Genomic DNA, 21,717 nt, shown 5'->3' with positions numbered 1-21,717 from the left:
GGTTTTATGGACCTAAATAAACATCTGTGACTCAAATAATCCAGTTTAAATCAAGCTGCAAAATTAGCAATGTTCTTCATATTGACAATCCAGCATCTACAATAAAAAGGATGAATTAATTTTTTCAAACTTAAGTGAAGCAGAGTTTTAAATACTAAACAACAAATTACAGTCCATAAGGCAGCTTTTGTAGTTCTACAAACCACAGGCTGCCCAGAGCAGCTGTGGCTGCATCATCCCTGGCAGTGTTCAAGGCCAGAACGGACGGGGCTTAAAGCAACCCAGTCTAGTGGAAGGTGTCCCTGCCCATGGCAGGGGGTTCGAACTGGATGAGCATTAAGGTCTCTTCCAACCAAAACCATTCTATGATTTTATGATTATCATTTCTAGCTTGATTTCCACTGCACAGAAAGTAAAGCCATGAAATGAACCTACATTCTGTCAAACCTGTGAACACATAACCCTTCTTATTTCCTTGTTTTCTACCCCATTAGGTACCTTTCTAACCAATCACCATGCCTGTAGAAAGACAAAACAATTCCATAATCTCCTACAGCAGCAGGACTACAGGTTCACCATCCTCTGTCAGTAACAAATAAAGAACATGAGGTGGCATAGTGAACTAGAAGTGTTTTGTTCTGTAAGCTTGCTGCAGATGTTAGCTTTTAGGTATCAATACTGCAGCAGGAGATGATGAAGCAAGCATTCCAACAGACGCAAATATACTGTGAACACATGCTTAGCAGGTGACATCCTTCACCTCTGGGAAATATAATTTCCCTCCGTGACAGTAGCAGAAGAAAAAGAAGCAAAGGAAGGAAATGGTGAGCAAAGAGCACCAGATGCAGCTGTGTCACTTGTGGCAGACAAGAAGAGCCTTCTGCAACAATTACTGAACGTTGAATTGAAATCCAGAAAGCAGTACCCTTCAGACAGCCTATTGCTCTATTTCCCCAATACAGCCATAAGACACTTGGTAAATGAATGTTTTCCTAACAGCTACAATGCTTTATCACTCTTTGGTAGCCATTCTGATGGGTACACCAGCATGAATCCCAACCCTCCCTCAAATCTGAAAGGTCATGCCAGAGACACAAATGACAATTTACAAGTAGTTCAAAGGGTAAGAAATTCGCATGTAGCAAGGGAAAGTTTGATCATCAGCAGTTACATTTGCAAAACACTATATGCAACAATAAAAACAACTACTATGGTGCAAGTTGCAAAAGTGCTATTTTGAGAATAGTTAAGCAAAGTAACTGCCAAGCATGACAAATTTCATCTTGCAATTAGAAGGATTAAGTCACTTTCACTGAAAGTTAACATATTGTCTGCTAGTGGAACATGATTTCATAGATACATAGACACGCTGTTTTTAGAATGGCTGCAAGATTATGTTTACTGACTATGAAGCGCAGTCTACATGAGCCTGTCTGACTGCTATGATTCTCATAAAGCTCCTTAGGAAGGAAGAATCTATCCACAAGCACATATAAATATCATTTCTAGGGCCACAGGTATTTCAGCTGGTTTAGGTATCTTCTGCTACTACCTGCTAAAGAAATTAATAGGGATATATATATATGAATGTACACACACTAGTAATACATATTTGCAATCTTACACCTCTACTGCTCATGGCAGCAATTAAATTGAGACTTAACTGAGGTTGTATGCAGTATGGGCAAAGGAGGGTAGCAATGAGGCTGATTAATCAGACATCTGTTAACTAAACTTGGTACTAAATAAGAAGCCTTCCAGGAAAGAAAATCCTGGTGGCAGAAGACTGTCTTTTCTGAAAGCTGCTTCCTTCATACCATATTCATACTAGCCCATTTCATTTGTTTTCTCCTTTAGACTGAAGAACTGATTGAGACACTGAAACAGAACCACACTCATAAGAGAACTAAGAGTCCTCCACTGCTGATTGATGAAAGGTTGGACGAGCCAAAACAAATCTGAGAAACTCATGACACAGTTTACTAATTGGGGGGGGGGGTACCTTATAGAAATAAAACTTTTTCTGTGAATGACAATACCCTATCTACTACAATAAACAAACAAACAAACAAACCTTCTCCTCTCACCTGCAGCACAGAAGTTTGCCAGACTTCACACAAAATTGTAGTTACTAGATTAATGAGAGGGATGCACTTGTATCTTGCCATCTGTCCAAAGGCCCCTCTGTTACAGGGGGGGACTTCACAACTTTTCTCCACTCATCTTTTGAAATGCATCTGATACTTTCCCAGCACAGGTGCAAACACATTGCCTTATCCTAAACAGTGACAGGATCAATGCTGACAGCACAATTTGCTTACTGGGAGGCATGGGGGAGGAGGGATACAAACTGAAATAGATTTTTCACTGCTAAGTAAATTTCTATTGATTTTTGGAATAAAATGCAATTATCTATTATTCCATTTCCTGTTACATAAACTGTATTCAATAGGTGTATACTTGTTTTTCATTAACACCTTTGACTAATAAACATAGAGAATGAATGCCTTAAGACACTGAAAAAAATTTTCAGATCTCCATTGCTTCAATTTGTAGCTAGGCTTGTACACTTTTAAAAGACAAACTGTAAACTCTTTCCAGCAACAGTTTTACTTTATGACAAACTGACAAAACATTTAGTTTTTCCACAGCCAACAAAAGCTTTACAGTGGTTACTCCTGTTAAGGAGTTGGACAAACCCCAAAGTCACCCTAAAGTGGAGAAAGTTGTGCAGCTGGAGTTAAAACCTACTCAAGAAATCCATCAGTTCAGGATGGCAACCTTCCTAAGAAACTAAAACAACCAAATCAAGTCTGAGACCATTCTCTGAAATCATGAACTATGTAGATTTTATTACTCTTTATATCTTCCTTTTAAATTCCTAACAAGACTGTAGTGAATATCTGCCTCATGAACATACTTTTATCAATCTACTTCACTACCTTAGACATAAACATGTATATTTCACTGCATTAAAAAGGAAAAAAGTCAACAAGAAAAGAAGTATTTTACCAGTGATCTTGTTAAGACGAGCTCTTTTTGCCTGAAATGAGTTGCCTAAATTACTTTTCCTCTTGTGCGATAACGTGCTCTCTGCCTGCACAAAGGCCATCTTTGGAACATCCACTACAGGAAATCCTACTATTAAACAGAAGAGAAATCTAATAAACTCACATTTCATAAATACATAACAACACCCACAATACTTTAATATTTCAGAACTGCTATTTGAAAATTGCTGTGAAGAAACTTTAAAACTATTAAAAATGATAATTACACAATGTTAAGATTTAGTATTACACAATGAAGCATTAGATGCAGACTACCTCAAAAATGCAATTTTTACTCAATAGAATGAGAAATCAGTATTAAAGATTATTAAAATGAACAAATCCTAATCAACCCAGAAATAGTTTCAAACATCTCTGAGTATGTATACATCATCCATATTGGTTTTAGATTTTCTTCTTAGAACAAGATCAGGGATTATCTTACAGGTAAAAGAAGATGCAGGAACATGAACCAAAGTGTACAACAAAGTCATTTAAAAACCTCTAAGTTCTGCTTTTGTTAGAGCTAGTAAGATTTTGCACAAGGAGTAAATGATGACCAAACTAGATTTACCTGACAAAAATTGTTTCTGAGCTGATTATTATGTATCATAAAGTTATCATAACAGCAAATGAGACATTTTCCTCAAGAAATACTAGTTATGACTTAACCGCAAAATTAACAACAGGAACTCGACTTCAATATTACAGATAAGCCTACTTTTATCTTTTACAGAATTTGTTTTTACCAAATGTATCACTAGATGTAGGCTCCTCTTCCTTTTTTTGGACTTCCTGCATGATTGTAGAAGTTGAGGTTTCTTCCTTTTTTGAAGGAACTTTTAGCCATTTTCTGTCCTCTTTATCTTTATTGCTGTTTGCGCTGGTTCTAGGTTTACTTCCTGCTTTGTTCTTGGCTGCTGCTGCAGCAGCAGCTTTGACCAAAGCTATCCAATCCTCCAAAAAGGAAAAAATGGTAAGTAAGTGTTAAAAAGTGCCTGAGATTCAAATAGAAAATACTTATAAACCCAGTGACACTTCATCTAGAAAAGTTCAAGAGCAGTTGAATTCCTTTTTATGGCTACTACTCAAACAGTGGCGAAATGAGCTTCCTACATTGTCTAAATAAACTTGAAGTATTATCAGTATGCCACATGGATAAAAAGCAAAAAGAAAACACCTTCAAAAAACCATTACGTATAGAATTCTGACTGCACATGTTCCCTGCTATCTATTTTCATGTGTCATGGCTGCAGAAACCCAGGAGCTCCCAAACCCAGAACACTGACTTTGTTCTTACCCTTCTGGCTGTGAAATACACCAATTCCATTGTTGCTCAAATTTAACTATTATTCAAAACTACCATCAACTCAAAGCATGGTCCAGCAGAGTTCTTCCTGAATTAAACTGATAAAGCAGGGTAACTCGAATTAAATTGGATCTGCACTTCTAGAGTAAGTAACTAACAGGTACCACTCTTTTTGTGTACATATTACAACTTTCATTGACCAACTTCAATACAGTGCTCTATAATATGACTGAATTTCACAATCCACATTGAAAGTAATAAAAGTGCCATTTTGAACAATGGCTTATTTGACCATACAGAAATGTTCAAGGAGTAAACAACAGAATATACAGCCCAAATTAATTTACTTCTTGGCATGTAGATGAAGCTTAGCCACCTGACAAGTCAGAGGGATCCAAATACTCCCCTAAGGCTGAGCCAATTTTCACTAGAGTTATCAGACTCTTGCCTTATGTCTCCTGAGCGTCAGGGATCAATGTGATGGCAAAAATTTAAACTTGATCCTTTTTACCAAAGTAATTCTCCAGATTTTCTATGACATCAAGGTACAGAATTTTTCCATGGAGAAGTTACGTGTGGTATAAAAACCAAGAGTAATGCTCGTCCTCCACCAGTAAGAATTAAGCATCCGAGTGGTTTTAATGATACTTAATTTACCACTTGGCAATTTGGCTACAAGAGCATTTGGAGATTTGTATTACCACATATAAAAGAAGGTTTCATAAAGACAATTTTTGCTTAGCTTCACATGTGCACTTTATAAATAGTTGGGGTATTTTCCAACTGTAGACAGGCTGTATTTTATGCTGGACTTTCCTTGTTGTTATGTTATCATATGAGGTACCTAAAGGATCTTGGTTTTATAAATCTTGTTTCAACACAACTCTGTCCCACTCATTACATATTGTAAGTCTCCCTAAATCTGTTCTACTGAGGGTTTGTTTACCTTCTTTGATGTGTAAGAAAAGCATAACACAAAATACAAAGCATTACTTTTCCTTGTTTTATGCTTTTCCTTTCCCATAGCTCAATGCTTTTAAATCACTGCTTTACATAGGTTATGCTTCTACTTTGCATCAAGCTATGTACTTAGGAACACCAACAGCTTTGGCTCCTCTAAGATCAAGTGGTTTGTGTCCAAACCATCCATGCAAGATGCATATGCTCAGTCTAGCTAGCAGCAGCAAAGTTTGGAAGTGCTGTGGCAATCCTTACACAACTGGCAACCATCAAGGTCATTTAGTAACATGCCAGTCACAAAGAGCATGTTTAACTGCCAGCTGCATAGTCAACCAGAAATACACATACCTGGTTTTGGCCAGCCAAAACAAGCACACACGTTAGCTCCAGTCCATCCAGAGCCTTGTCCATCCAGCAGGACAAAAAAAAAAGGATTAAGCTATTTGTGCTGGTGAGGAGTTAGGAACACCTGAGAGAAGTCTTACACTGCACCCTGGCCAAGGGATGAAAAGGATCAGTACGGCTGGAGCTTGATCGTATAATAAAAGTGGGAAGCAAAAGGAAGTGCAGCCTGCATCAAAACACCATTTTTATTTTCAGTCAAGCTAAGCACCCTTAAGTCAGAAGCTTTCAGAAGACATGAAGCTTCAAGGAGCACACTTAACTAAGCATCCTGTTCCAAGAGTAGCTGTTCTGGTACAACATGAAGTGGGGTTTTTTTGTTTGCATTGTATTTCATTGTTTGGATATTTTCCTTAAGACATGGAGCTTACAAAGGGCAGCAAGACACAAAACAATGAAGCAAACCAAGGTTAAACATCCAGAAGCCAGAGCAGTGAGACATTAATTACGGTGATAGTTATACTTTTTTCTGGATTAACATATAAATTTAAAGTCAGAGAAGAGAACCTTGAGCTGGGGATGGACAAGATTATCTCAAGAGGTCCCTTCCAACCTCAACAACTCTGTGATTCTGAATTGGCTGGAAAGTCTGTGGGTCCACTTTTATTCTGGCTCCAGAGTGAACACATTCATTACAGTGACACAGGTAATTCCTGGTTTTCAGCCTTGAACTCCTGCTAACTGCTCACCTGCACAGCTCCTGATGTGCCAGAACTATTCAGCACCTAAGATACTAAAGGTGACTGTATTTCTTTTGAAGAGCACAGGAACTTGTCCTTCAAAAAGATGTTTGTGTCTTTTTCAGAATTTTTAGAAAGAAACAAAAAATGAGGAAATAACAGTGGGAGCCTAAAGCACAATGAATTCACAAACCTGTCTCAGTCACTAAGATACCTACTCTGTCAACCACAACAGCAGGACACTAAATATCACAGATATCACAGAAACCAGTTGCAAATCCGTAGTAGCAGGACTTTTCCCCAAAGCATTCAGTATACACAAAGCCAAGGGCCCAAATATGAACACATTAGAAATTAAGTAAAATAAATATCGTCCTAAGAGAAGTTTTCCCTACTCTTCCCTCACCCTCTGACATTGTTCCTCTATTGGCAGAGGTTTTGTAACTCCACACTAGTTACTCTGCACCATCCAGCCTGATTTCCCACTTCCCACAGGACTTCACTCCAGTGAATTTCTCATTTACATATACCATAAAAATATAAATGCACATTTCCTTTTTTATTCTCACTAAAGGTCACCTTTCAAGGAAGCTGAGAAAATTGACAGGAGAGAAGTTAGGGGACACTGTAGTTAGAAGACAAAACATTATCACTACTGAGGAAAGCTGTCATTTTGCTTATTAGATTCACTAAATCAAAGCACAGGAAATTGCATGATCAAGAAAGACGTTAGTAGAAATTACCCACAGCCTTACACATCCATTGGCTAAAACACTTGTATTTTAAAACATTCCTTTGCATAACCTTAAACCTACAACAGTAGGAAGGCAAAACCAGAATAATTTCTAAAGTCCAACCCTTATACCAATAGCAGAATGCGCACACACACTCTTCACCTGCCTACAACCACCACCTTTGTGCTTCTCTACAGTACTAAAGATTCAGCTGGTTTCCCTCTCCTGACACAACTCCCAGCTCCCACACACTCATACATACACACATATAAAATATCATCAATCTATTGACCGGCTGATTCCACAGCAAGCCTGGATTCCTCACCTTCACCTTCCAATTCTAAACAGTCTGCCCCACCTACATCTTGGCTCACATTGTCTCCTGTCACATCTTCTTGTTTTCCTCTGTTCCAATCGCATATCCATGCTTTTTCCTCAGCTTCCTCTTCCTGTGTGCCAAGTCCCCTCCCTCTCCTTCAAAACCCTCCTCAAAACTCACTTCTTTTGGTTCGATTTCCGTCACTAATCTCAGCTCCGGCGCTATCTGCTCCCTCTCGCGCGCCTAATTACATCGAAGATAAAACAAAAAACATGAAACAGAAAAAGTAAGTTATCCAAATACTTCACATGTGCTCTCACAAGGGCAGTCTCAATATCCCCATCTTTTATTTTCTCTCTCTACATTAGCCACGTTTATGTGCGATTTCAATGACTTTGCGCTTATCTGCACAGCAACTTAACCTATAGTCTTATTGCATTGAATTACACAGATTTTCCAGGCTTTAATCCATCCTCACAGCTGAGTCTTAATAAAACACACTTCTGCTGAAACTCAAAAATAGTTTTGAGTGTTACAGTGTTTACAGTCTTTTCCTTTAAGACACGCTAAGCTCAAAGCATGAACTAGTCTATATCTCTCCATGTAATTCAAATTCTGCATGCTTAGCACACACCTTCCAAACAGATCTTACATGTTAAATTTGCTAATGCGCTAGAACTTGAAGTGCCTTAAGCTTACACTCATCTCTTGAGATGTATTTTTTCCCCCTTTAGAAATAGACAAAAAACCCAAGTCATAGGTTTAATGAAGTGTTGGATCTGCCAACTTCACTATTTTGCAAATCAAGTACAGTCTTGGCATCTTTGTAAGCTTTAAATGATTTTTAGTAAATGTCCTTAAAAATAAATAATGTAAAAAAGCAACAACAGCCATTTGAGTTCTACTCTTAGACAAAGCTCAGTTTCAAATAACTGATTTTCCAACCAAATCTTAAGATATTTATTGGAACTAGATGATCTTTAAGGTCCCTTCCAACCCATTCCATGATTCTATGATTATGTTTTTATTCTTAAATACCACAGAAGCATCTTTAAAAACAAACTTTTACCATAGCATAATGACGTATGAAATGCTGCAGAAAAAAAAATAGCTTTGCCTTTGAAAGCTACAGAACTTCATGCCTATCCCTAATTTTGCAAAAATCAATCTCAGAAAGGGCAAATTTGGCCCCCTTGTTCTTTCTCAAGACTTCATTGAAGCCCCTGCATTCAGTCCCTGAGATGCACGAGACTGACACCCTAACTTTCAATAACGAGAACAATTAGAGCAGATGAGCTGGGCTGCCACCAAGCATGTCTGGACATCAAAACAGTTGCTAAGAAATGGATTTACTATTTATTTTAAAGCTGAAAATGCCTGTGGCCTAAGAGTAGTAACTCAAGATTAGACACAACATAGCTTCCTATAAAAAGCACAGGACAGAGTAAGGGACTTCTCTACGTTGTCACAGAAGGGCTATTTCAGTTCAGTCACAACCACATGAACGAAGTTTTCCTTTTTATGAAGGAAAATTGAATACTCTAGCTTCCCATCTTACTGTCATACTAAAAGTATTGTTAAAATATTATATACTGGTTCAACAGTTATTGTAAGACTGCAGCAAGAAGCCAGTGTTAGTGTGACTATGGATTTCAGTTTAATCTTAGTCTTCAATGCTGTTTTCCTTTGCAAGTGAAGATATTCCTAGTGACTAAATCATGTATTCTACTTCACAGACTCCCTCAGCTGCTACTCAGCATCTCTTCTTTAAGAAACTGGACATTATCAGAAATAAAGAAATATTTAACTGTCTGAATCCCCAAAAGTTCTGATAAAAGGGAGAAAACCCCCACAGAACAGTCATGTCAGCAAGAACATGCGAGCAAAAAGCTACCATGGTAGCAAACAAAAGAGATGGGGTGGAGAAGAAAAAATAGTAATAATCAGCAGCACAGACTACTGACTAGCTGAACCTTTTTACTGGAAGGGCACCAGAGAAAAAAGTCTCTGGATGCCCCTGGTTTTGTGAACTCTGCAAGACAAAACTCTGGGAACAGATTAGTTGGCAGTGGAGTGTACGGCAGCCAGGCATTTCAGATAGAGGCAAGACTACTTGAGCAGCACAATCTGGGGCATCATCCATAAAACTGGTGAAGCAAGGCAGTGCAGGACCTAGAATAAAGACTGTAATCTAAAACTAGTTGTGCTAGATGACATTTTATCTACCTCGAGATATTAAAGAAAAAGAAGCTATATAAAACCTAAAAAAGAGATATCTAAATTATTCTTACCTGTCCTTTTGCATCCTCTGGCATAGATTTGATATGCATCCTCTTAAGACATCGAATAACACCATCATAGAACTGTACTGTGAAGGTTCCTAGAAAAGGAGTGATGTAATCATTATGAGTAGTTAAGAAACAAAACACACCTTGTTACTATGAAAGCTTTAGCAAAATATTTTGTAGGCTGGATGAACAAAGTAACCAAGTTACCTATAGTCAGGATACAGAATTTAAAGAAAAAAATAAAACTCAATGAAACCCTGTTCTTATATTGTTACTCTTTATCCAATTGGACAATTTCAAGCATGTTTTAGCTACTGTGTCACTTTTTCTTGTAACTCATTGAAAGAATTACGTCATATTTAAGTTGCCACAACAGGAAACCAAGTCAATTTACAATCAAATCCTCATTTAAACTATAGTAAAAACTTCTACTAATGTTCACTAGAAATATCACCCCATGTGAAGTATTGCATCTACAGCATTAACCGTTATTTCCCCGTTTCCATTGTTTTTCGTCAATAAACAGAACTTTAGAGACCTACTGTTCCTAAAACAATGATGAACTTTTAAATATAACATTATTATATAACAAATATACAATATAATTAATACATAATATGTAGTGTGATATACAATATAGATCATATATAATATACAAAGTATTATACTGATTTATTTACTATGTATTATTAAATCAACAACAGCACAAAAACATTGGTAACATTGTGCACAGGACTTTATTCTCATCACTGAACAAACATAAAGCATTTTTTCTTCCAGAAGGAATTCCCAATTTTCTAATTTTACACAGATAAAAGACAAACCTCTAACTCAACTGCATAGAACAGAAACATTTTCACTGAATATTGAGGCAGTGAGGAAAACTTTATATGCATGTCACATAAGCAGACTACAGCTACAGCATAACATATGCAAAGACTCCTTACATGCACAAATACATACCCTCTTTATTAATTGCTTCAATCTTTGCAGGGTAGTATCGACAGTCTGTCCAACGAGCTAGTACTTCTTCTCCAGGTTTAAAATCCTATTTTATACAAAGTCAGTCATTAATATTTCTAGGAAAAATATCTAAAATATTAAAATAATTAAACATTATGGGATAGATTTTATGTGAGAAAACAGGTAGGACAGTTTACAAAAAATGAGTCAAAGACTAAATAAATGTGCCACTTACAACAAATTCTTCATCATCTTTTAGCCCTTCTTTCCTTAATGCTGGTCTCTCCAAGGGTCGCAACCTATTGCTGTCCCAGTAAATCCACTCATCGTAGCGATGACTCCACCGTTCAAAATGGACCAACATCTTCCCCTCTTCATAATCTATCTTCTCAATACGAGATGGATACCTTGAATAATAAAATTAAACTGGTAAATCTCAAATATTTTCTAAAGATTCCTACTTTTTTTGCATACAACAGTGCTTCCATGACATTTCAGAAACCCATACGAACACCTTGGACTGAGGGATTTCCAAGTCTCAAAAAGAGGAAGTTACCAAATTGGTGGTAGGATACCATTTAGTTTGAGAGCTATCTATACACACCAGTCATCAGCTTCATCCTAGTGAGATGACCACACATTTAAAAATGACCACAAATTTAAACCTCAAACTCCCAGACCAAAACTGCCTGAAACTGGCATTAGAAGTTTGTGCTTATCAGTTTTAAAAACTGTGTTTGTCTAAAGCAAAATCCTGTAAGAGTTTGTCCTTGCTTGGGGGTGGAAAGAGTATTAAATGGTTTATAATAGTAGCAAAACATTCATTACTTTACCATCAATTCTAGACAAATCCAACCAAGTAATCAAACCCAGAATGTTCAACAGAACATTCTTAATCTAAGCCACTTTCTAATTTATAGATCAGCTTCCATGATTTCACTGCCATTCAATCCTGTTCATATTAACTATTTTTTAGCAGACATTAACTCCACATGCACCAAAATAAGCATGTCAGTCTTACCTAACACATGGATTCTACTTTCAGCCAACACTGTCTGTGCTCAGCAGAACTAATCAGGAATGAGCTGCAACCAGTACAAGTCTTAGGCATCTAATTTTGAGTGTAGAACAGATATAGATTTGGAATCATAAAGGTTAAGATTATATCTGTATGGGAAAAAAAGCAAACTTCTCTAACTTCAGCAATTGTTATTATTCAGTCTCAGTATTTCTGTTTCCCCAAAGTGATGTAAATCACAAAACTGCAGTAGGGGAGCAAGGCACAAACTGGTTCTGTCACACAACTTACTTCACCAATATTATTAGATCTCATTATTTCCACTGTACGAAATGCAGAGAATTGGAATGAGGGAGAATTCAGCTCCTGCTGCCCTTCAAAGTATTTAAATGGATTCAAAAGTACAAAGACTCTCCTAAAAGAAAAAGTTAAGTAGACGATTCAACTTTCTCCAGTTTGTATTAGTGATGGTCTCAAGTTAAAACATGTATTGAAAAGAAAGACCACAGGGAAGGGACACTTGTCTTTCATTAAGAGGCAACTTGTTTTTCTAACAAAGTGCTACTGTGGAGCAATAATAAGAGAGCAGAGCTTGAGCACCCAAATTCCAGTTCTACTGCAAATTCCAGCAGCTAGAAACTGCCATATGCAGGAATGCTCTCAATATTTTCAATTTTTAATACTTCCTCTCCAAACCACTGACGCTGCTGATAAAGGGGTCCTGGACACTCTGTTCTGATTAAAATACAAGTTCTCAGCAAGTACAGGCTTTCCTTATTTCCTGGTGTCTAGAACAGGGCATTAAAACAAAAGATGTCAATGTCAATTTGCTCCTTCATTTCTCCAGCCATACTTCTTCAGCTGCAGTGATGCATACAGCTTCCCAACACTTAAATATCTGAGCTGGGCTTAAGTGAGAAAAACTCTGGTTTTCTAGGTTACTTCTGCAACTACTTCAGCCACAATTCACTCTCACATCAGAACGTACATACAGTCCAACCTCTTGCTGGGTTTCGCTCATCCATACATTCCAGAAACACAAAATACCTTCATGGCCATTCTTTCAAGTTCCCAGCTTCTCACTAAACTTCAAAATAAAGTCTTAGTCTCAAATTGCAGACTGTCATTTGCCACCCTACTAACAAAACCTTTTTCAGGATAAGACTACTCCACGGGACTTCTGTTAGAGGAGCAACAAGATCAACCCCCATTCCTTTCTTACTGCAGTTGGAAATTTCAGGTTTATCACATGCCAGATGGGTCGTGATGCAAAACGACACTGATTTTACTAAATTGAGGAACCACTGACCAAAAGATAAAATTCTCATTTTCCTACACGTCTACCAATGCAAACACTCTGTTCCCATTATGGTGCTACATTTTTATTGCTGTTACGGCTGGTAGCTTTCACCGGGCATCACCAGCAAAGTTACCTACTATTCCTGCGTGTAGAAGACAATAGAAGAGATAAACTGGCAAATTATCGTACAATGGCCTGGAAAGAGAAAACTGACTAAGAGGGGGGGAATAACATATAAAGTATAGTAAACATCTATAGGTTAGAGACACATATACATAAAAATGGAAATTAAGCAAAATCCAGCAAGCAAAGAATGAAAACACTAACATATATAGGGAAAAAAAAAACAAAAGAAGCAAAGCCAGCATCAGTTAAAATTAAAAGTCATACAAAATATTAAGTCTCACGAGGAATCACTCAATAAAGGAACTGCAACACCAGATACTTATTGGCTAATTTCTCTATGATAAATTACAATTTCTGCTCTCAAAGTCTTCTTAAAATATCATTATCAGCTCTAAATCTAAGTCCGTTATATTGGTTTTGGACAGTTAAAGCTTATAATAATCATATCATCACATAATAGCTTTATTCTAATAATTTGTTTCTTCAATGTATATTTAAGACAATGGTTGCAAGATGAATAGAGCCAAAACCTACATTCAGCTTGGAGATGGAAGATGTAACAAATCTCTGAACCAACCAAGCTATATACGATTGGTTATTAGGCAACCCAAAAATAACTTTATATGGATTTACTAACAAGCTACTACCCTCAATATCCACTAAATTTAGCCACACAATGTGCCACAAATATGTGTAAACAGTAATATTTCACAATACTGATCCCACAGTGGAAAAAGAGCAGAGCATACATATTGCAGAATTTACTATTGCAAATATCACACTGCACAGAAACATTTTTCTGGTGTTAGTTTGAGCTTGGACTGAATATAATCCATTCCATATACTGCAAAGTTATACAAATATTTCAAAGGCAAGTATGCATTTTCTGATAATAAAAGAGAAAATGGCAACGTTTTTTTATAACCTGACTTTTTAAACAATTCTAGGGACAGTGAACACAGGAAAGCTTTCACTGTGGCTAAAAGCAATGTTTAAGCCTATTGGGTACAGAGAAGATGAATATGAAGATGGTTACAGTTCATACACATGAGAAATCTGATGTAGAAGTCCCTTCCATGGCAAAGCTGCAAGTAGGCAGTATGAAGAAGTACCAGAAAGGGGAATACAAACTTCACTCTCTACAGCACCAAAGGGTAATGGTGTCTAGGGTCCAAACAACCTTCCAGTCAGGTTAACTCTCCCCATTCACACCCAACAAGTATGCCACACTGAAGGATCAGAATGGGTTTAGTATACAAACAGATTTACCAACATTTGTTCAGTCAAAAGCAGAAAAATATACTCTATAAAACTGAGGAAAAAGTCTTTAATTTTCACAGGAAAAAACCTAAACCACACCACCAAACTCCTGTTCAATACTGACAGTGTTCTTTTTGTGGGAAGAAGCAATAACCTGAACATTTTAGGTGTGTTTTTTTAAAAGCCTGCTGGAAATAATAATCCCAAAGTCTCATCCAAATTTCAGGGAGTTCTCTTCTTGTTTTTTCAAAAGAAAACAGGAAAGCTATTGTTAGCTGATGGTATCTGCCCAGCTTACGTATAGCATGCTCTCCATGCTCAGGTTCCAGCGATTCCAACCCATAAGAATTATTCAACATTTCTGTAAAGCTGCAAAGTTTAACATGGCTTACAAAAAGTACACCATGAAGCATTGGTCAGACAACAATAATGCTCCAATGTTCATCTAGGAAAAAATAATGGGAAGCTTCCAAGCTTCTGAAAGTGTAAAAAAGAAAACACCGTTTTCTCCTCCAATGCACTCAACACGTTACTGGCCACATGGATGGCTTTTTTTATTCTTACATCATCACCCTTTTGATCCTTCAAAAGTGACCAAAAAGTAGTGAATTGTTCTGTGAGATGGGACAAGTTATGTCAAACTGTAAAAATGGATGTAAAAATGTTACTAAATTTACCCCAAGTCTTCACCTACAAAGTCTGAAAACAGACATGTACTTCCTGCCTTCACAATAATGGTATAAAAAGTCTTTCCTTCTACCTTGTAAGGGATATAAAACCAAACACCCTCCATTCTGACTCCTCCACAAACAGCCTTCAGACATCTGCAAAATCTGTAAGCCCCTATTTCTAACTCATTTTTAATTATACATATTGTAATGTATCAACATAAAGCAGTCTTTATAGTCCTTTCCAATATTTGACTGTCAGGTAACCCAATCAACTGAAATCCAAAGCAAGGACTGTACAAAGAAAGATTTCCCAAAGTCTTTCAGGTAAAAAAAAGAGCTTCTTCCATACTTAAAATAATTAAAATAATCTATCCAAATAATCAAATATACTAAGTCAAACAGCTGTTATTCTGATAACTAACGTATTTTAGTAAGCTGTTTCCATTCCAGAACTGCACAAAGGACCATGCCTCTCTACTTCCTTCATTACCTAACTTAAAAGTTCAGATCAAGCAGATTAACAAAGACTATGGGCTCAGAAAAACTGATAGGGTTGTTTTTTTCAAAGCAATACCTAGCACTTATGGAACAGTCAGTAGACAGCCAGAGCCACAAAAGATAGGGGGAAAAAAGGGAAGAGAAGCTTATTTAAATATAGCAACTTTGCAGAGGCTGTGTCCTGCTTGTGGGAGCTAACAGCTTAAAAACCAGTCTTCCACATGGGCACCTACTTGCAGACATCTGCAGTTTCACTGCTGCTTCATCTGTCAGAGGCATGGGGGGCTGTGTGTGCACATGTATTAGTTTTTGGATGAGATCATAGGATAATTCAAGTTGGAAGGGACCTCAGAAAGCCTTCTACCAAAAAAGTCCAACCTCCCACTCAAAGCAGAATCAGCCAAAGGGATCAGACCAGGTTTCCCAGAGTTTTAGCCAGCCCAGTCTGGAAAACCTCCAATGCTGGAGACTCTACAAACTCTATGGGCAAGCAGATCCACTGCTTGACTGTCCCATAGGGAAATGATTCACCTTGTACCCAGCCTGAATTGATTGTTTTCACTTGTGCCAGTTTTCTCTTGCCCTTCAACTGCACACTACTGTGGAGAGCTTGGCTAAGCGCCCTTGATGACATCCTTTTAAGTATTGGAAGGCTGGTACTGAGTCTCCTGTAGCCTTCTCCAAGCTAAAGAAGTCCAGTTTCCTCACCCTTTCATCACTGGTCTTACATACCAGGCCCTGATCATCTCATATATATTTAATAGGTTTCTATTACCAGTCAATCCCATCTCATTCACTAACTACTGCCAGATGATCCTGGGTTTGATTAGAGCTGCATTTCATAGTTTGCTTTACTGAACTTCAATTCATGGTTTGGGTTGGAAGGGACCTTAAAGCTCATCCAGTTCCAACCCCCTGCCATGGGCAGGGACACCTTCCACTAGACCAGGTTGCTCCAAGCCCTGTTCACTCTGGCCTTGAACACTGCCAGGGATGGGGCAGCCACAGCTATTCTGGGCACCCTGTGCCAGCGCTTCAGCACCCTCACAGTAAATAAGTTCTTCCTTGAATCTAATCTAAATCTCCCCTCCTACAATTTAAAGCCATTTCCCTTTGTCCTATCACTACATGCCCTTGTCGAAAAGTCCCTCCCCAGATTTCTTGTAGGCCTCTTTAGGTACCAGAAGACTGCTATAAGGTCTCCTCAGTCTTTTCTCCCTCCGGCTGAACAAGTCCAGGTCTCTAGCCTGTCTCCATAACACAGACGCTCCAGCTCTCCGATCATCTTGGTGGCCTCCTCTGGACTTGCTCCAACAGGTCGAAGTCCTTTCTATGTTCCAGAGCTGAAAGCAGTATTCCATGTGGGGTCTCACAAGAGCAATGGGACAGAATCACCTCCTCAACCTGCTGGTCACACTCCTTTGACATAGCCCAGAACACAGCTCATTTCCGGATCGTGAGCACACACTGCCGCCTCATGCTGAGCTTTTCACTGACCAATACCCCCAAGTCCTTCTCCTCAGGGCTACTCCCTATCTAGTCTCTGCACAGCCTGTAGTTGTCAGGGCTTGGGATTTCCCTGACCCAAGTGTAGGACATTGCACTTCGCTTTGCTGAACTTCATGAGGTTGGCATTGGCCACCTCGCAAGCCTGTCAAGGTCCCTCCGGATGGCATCCCTTCCCTCTAGCATATCAACTGAACCACAGCTTGGTGTCATCAGCAAACTTGCTGAGGGTGCATCAATCACGCTGTCCATGTCACTGACAAAGATGTTGAACATCAACCCCTGGAGAACACCAGACATCACTGGTCACCTGGACATTGAGCCACTGAACACAACTCTTTCAGTTCATCCATCCAACCAATTCTTTATGCACCAAGAGGTCCATCTGTCAAATCCACGTCTCTCCAGCTTAGAGACAAGATGTTGTGCAGGACAGTGCCAAATGCTTCCAACAAGTAGAGCTAGATGACATCAGTCACAATAACAAGTGATTTCATTGTGCAAGATGATCCCCGCCCCCCACAGCAGCACTCTGGTGCACTTGATAAAGAAGAGAGAGGCTGCAGTTACGTCCATAATAAAGCTTACGAACAGCCTGTCTTTGCTGATCAGTTTGACCAGGCTTTCTTCTGCTCAGTAACTGCTCCTGCCAAATGACACCAGTGACCCAAACACTGCCTGAAAGAAACTACCTCATTTAAGATTACAGGGGTTTTAAGCAATAAATAGTCAAGGCACACAATACCCCCTCCAAAGTTCCAGAATTCAAATGGAACACTGGATTCCCTGAGGTGAATTTCAGCAAGTACTGCACAGATAAAAATTTAAGGCCTGCAGAAGTGCCTCAGAAAGCAAAAATAGACTTTATTACACTGTTTCCCATCCTCTAGAAGCTTTTCTTGATTAACATTTTAACTGGTCATGAACACTTTACATGACAGCAGGCTTTCAGAAAAATGAAGGACAAAAAATAAACCACTTTCAAGTGTTATTTTTCAGCAAGTGTTCTCAATTTGTCACTCACAGAAAGACTGAGCTAAGCAATACTACTGCTCTTCAACTGTGGTTTTGTTAAGAAATATAAAGAGATTTCATGTGAGTTCAGCAACTTTATTTTCTTTGAAGTATGTATTTCTGCATGCAGATGAAGGGAATGCATACTGTTGAGATATAGAAAGAGTTTAAAAAACATTCACCACCCCCCTATGCAACAGAAGGCTAAGAAAACAAATCACATGGACTATTATTCCAGCCCATGTCACCCTAATAACAACACAACAGTGGGCTTTCTCTCACAATTTCTTTGGTTACACACATGAATATGACTTCATTTGAAATAATCTTGGTTTCAGTGTTGCTGTAACTGCAAGATTGTAATATTAACTTTATGTATATGGCACCAACAGAAGTTTCGACACACATAAACCTGACCTGTTCTTCCTGATGGTGCGGACGAAGAATCAGTTCCTGGAAAGCAGAGGATAAATTCTGTTCTGCCTGAAAATACCAAGTAACTCAGCTGCAGAGCTTAAGATAGGGCCATGACCAGGCCAAACCTAGACAAGCACTGCCGAACTGACACCCAACCCTTAAGGCTGGGCAGACTTGATACAAACTACACGCTAGGTATTCAGTGATGGTTTTTGGATACAATTAAGCCAAAGTTATTTTTACATATTAACTTGCGTTATTTAGCTACTTTAACCAGTTATCTCTATTCTCAAAAGTTGCTGTTAAAAGTTCTGTTAAAATGATTTTAATTTTATAGCACTATTCAGCTAATTTCATGATTCTGGCATTCAGTTATAGAATGGGTATGCTGAAAACCCATTCTACAGCAACAGGTCAGAACAAGAACTGTTCTGTAAACCACATTTTCCTTTAGAGACCATTTATTAAAACAAACACTTTTGCTGTAATTAACATCACAGCTCTCCTGATAAAAAGTTTAACCCACTTTTTATACAGAGCATGTAACTACTGGAGTAAACATGTAAATAATACACAGACTCCTCTATCACGTAGCTTGGGAGTTGGCAGGGTCAGGTATTTACATGAACATACATCTCCAGGAATGCAACTGAAAAGCAGGTACAGGCCTCTACATTTCCTAGCCCTAATTAATCAGAGAGCAGCTAAGACAACACTTCTGGGTAGGAGCATCAACTTCCTGTCATCTACTTAAAACCAGGGATTCTTCAAACTGAAATAGCACGGCCAGCACACATCATGACATCAGCCCACTTACATTAATAACATTTGGACTAACAATGTATTTCAAGCTAACAGCTCCTTTCACAACACACATGCTGTGTAACATGGTCCTTGTGCCCAAATTTCCATTTTATAGTCTTGACTCCTACTCAAGATATGACTGGGAGATTCCAGAGACACTATCTGAAGCACTTTGTTACCCCAACTGTTTGATGCAAACACAATCGTACTTGCCTAGTCCATGAATTCCAGTTAAGGATGTTTTCCTTTGTTAACATCAGTTTGTGAACTTATGGAACTAGATGATCTTTAAGGTCCCTTTCACCTCAAACCTCTCTATGATTTGAAGTTCGATAACCAAATACAAAGCACATTCATGCGCACACCTTTAAACTACACCAAAGTCTTTAGTCACAGAAGTTTACCACATTAACACACCCATCATCTCACACATGACACCACATTCCACGTCACTTTAGACATGGTCTTTGCTTACCACAGTTGCACAAGCAACTAAAAGCAAACAAAGGAAAACCCACAGCAAAGTTTAGTTTGGTTTCTGAAGAGAGAATTTTTCCTAAAAGCCAACAGGTTTAACAGACTTCTGTGGAAATTCATAAAGCCCACATGTGAAGCAGCCAGTTAAAAGCTGCACAAGGTCTCATAACTCGACACCAAAACATATGATATAGACAGAACAATTATGCTCTTAGCACATACTGAACAAGGCCTTCCATACCATTTCTGTAAATAGTCCAGTGCCTCCAAGCGAGCACCAATCTCAAATGTGATTCCAGGACGATTGGGAGGCTTCTTACTCATCTTGAGGTTTTCTTTTTCACTACCTTTGGAGAAAAAAAGAAGAAAAGTCATATCAGAACCTGTAACACTGCCTAGAGCATGTCACTGACAGCAAATACATTCCAGTGGGTGGAAAAAGATGTGGCATTTCTATCCCAACTTTCCATTAAGTTTTCAGAAGTACAGTCAAGGCCCTATGAAGCCATAAAACCCAAAAGTCATGCATTTTCAGTCAGACTTATTTTTCTTCGAAAAAACCCAAAACAGTCACCAACTTTAAGTAAAAACTAGAACTAAAATTGGTGTTCATTTTTGGAGCTGTACTACACTGTAAGAACAGGGCACCTTTTTGTAGCATAATGTTAAGAACTATCTAGAGTCCGGGTGCAGTCTCTCCTCTGCTGTGGAAAAGGTCAAAACCAAGAAGAACTTACCTTACCAACAATGGAAATTTAAATATAGCCTAAAGGACAAGTAAGATGAAATTAACGAAAACAAGCAAAGAAAAAAACCCTTTCTATACACTCTCAATTCATAGTTAACACTAAGGAAGTTTCACGAGCGCCTTTTAACGCCTTTCATTAATGCAGTCACTATCAAACAAATCACCTCTCTGCCCGACTGCCACCACTATGACCGTGACAAGCCGGTGTCCCACCAAGGCACGGACCGCCGGGACCGCAGGCACTGCCGCACGCCGGCTGACGACCGAAGGTGCCGAGCGGCGGGACCGGACCGCGCGCACCCGGACCCCGGCCCTCAGGCGGGGCTCCGCTGACAGCGCCGGCAGCGCGCCCGGGGGCAGCTGCCTGGGCGGCGGTGCCCGGCCCGGGGAAGCCCAGGCCCGAGCGCGGAGCACACAAAGGGTCCGCCCCAGCGGGGCCGGGAGGAGGGCCGGCGGGGGCTGCGAGCTCCAGCGGGCCCAGGGGAAGACGCGGGCAAGGCCCAGCGTGGAGAGGGCCGCGGGCGCCGCCCCGCCAGGCCCAGACACCGTGAGGGGGGCGCCGGAGCCCCGCGGTCGCGCCGGGCCCGCCCGGAGGGGGCCATGGCGCGGGGCCGCCCGCCCAGCGCCGCGCTCCTTACCGCCTCCTGCGAGTCGCACGGCAGCGGCGGGGCCTGCGGCGGGCCCGGTGCGGAGCCCGCTGGTCCCGCTCGGCGCGGCGCGGGGTGTCCGGCGCCCTCACAGCCCCATCCTCCCCGCGCCCCGCCGCCGCGTCACCACCCCGCGACAAGCCCGCGAGGCGCGGCCCGGCGCCGCCATGACACCGCCCCCGCCACGTGACTGCGGAGCCGCCGCCGCCGCGTGACCTGGGGGCGGGGGTAGAGAGCGAAGTGAGGGAGACAAAGAGAGGTGGTGGCGAGGGGTGATTGACAGGCATTGATAGCCGTTGAGTGACAGCCAGTGATAGCTATTGAGTGATAGCCATTGAATGATAGCCATTGACAGCCCAGCCATTGACAGCCATTGATAGCTATTGATTGATAGCCATTGAATGATAGCCCAGCTATTGATAGCCATTGATTGACATGCCGGACATTGACAGCCATTGATTGATAGCCCAGCCATTGATAGCCATTGACTGACAGCCATTCATAGCCATTGATTGACAGCCCGGCC

General features: G+C 39.9%; 1 protein-coding gene across 14 annotated transcripts in view; it reads right to left on the bottom strand.

Annotated features, from left to right (window-relative positions):
• PHF20L1 (PHD finger protein 20 like 1) overlaps positions 1-21,365 on the bottom strand; it is a gene marked incomplete at its 3' end in the record, with an annotated part of 58,303 nt that extends 36,938 nt beyond the window's left edge. For 5 of the 14 annotated variants that reach the window (XM_080610058.1, XM_080610064.1, XM_080610065.1 and 2 more), the window contains exons 1-9: positions 21,183-21,365; positions 20,038-20,143; positions 10,941-11,112; positions 10,706-10,790; positions 9,746-9,834; positions 7,635-7,697; positions 5,668-5,721; positions 3,800-4,007; positions 3,013-3,141 (exon numbers count right to left, since the gene is read on the bottom strand). In XM_080610058.1, the coding sequence (XP_080466184.1) occupies positions 3,013-3,141; positions 3,800-4,007; positions 5,668-5,721; positions 7,635-7,697; positions 9,746-9,834; positions 10,706-10,790; positions 10,941-11,112; positions 20,038-20,120 (883 nt within the window). In that variant the 5' untranslated portion in view covers positions 20,121-20,143; positions 21,183-21,365. The remainder of the gene's footprint in view (positions 1-3,012; positions 3,142-3,799; positions 4,008-5,667; positions 5,722-7,634; positions 7,698-9,745; positions 9,835-10,705; positions 10,791-10,940; positions 11,113-20,037; positions 20,144-21,182) is intronic. The other 9 variants (XM_080610067.1, XM_080610069.1, XM_080610070.1 and 6 more) reach the window with 4 other exon arrangements.
• Positions 21,366-21,717: the final 352 nt, after the last annotated feature.

This window comes from Psittacula echo (genome assembly GCF_963264785.1).
Source record: "Psittacula echo genome assembly, chromosome: 2".
NCBI classification, from domain to species: domain Eukaryota; kingdom Metazoa; phylum Chordata; class Aves; order Psittaciformes; family Psittacidae; genus Psittacula; species Psittacula echo.
Note: the sequence above shows the minus strand (reverse complement) of the source record. Positions and strands in the feature narration are given on the sequence as shown.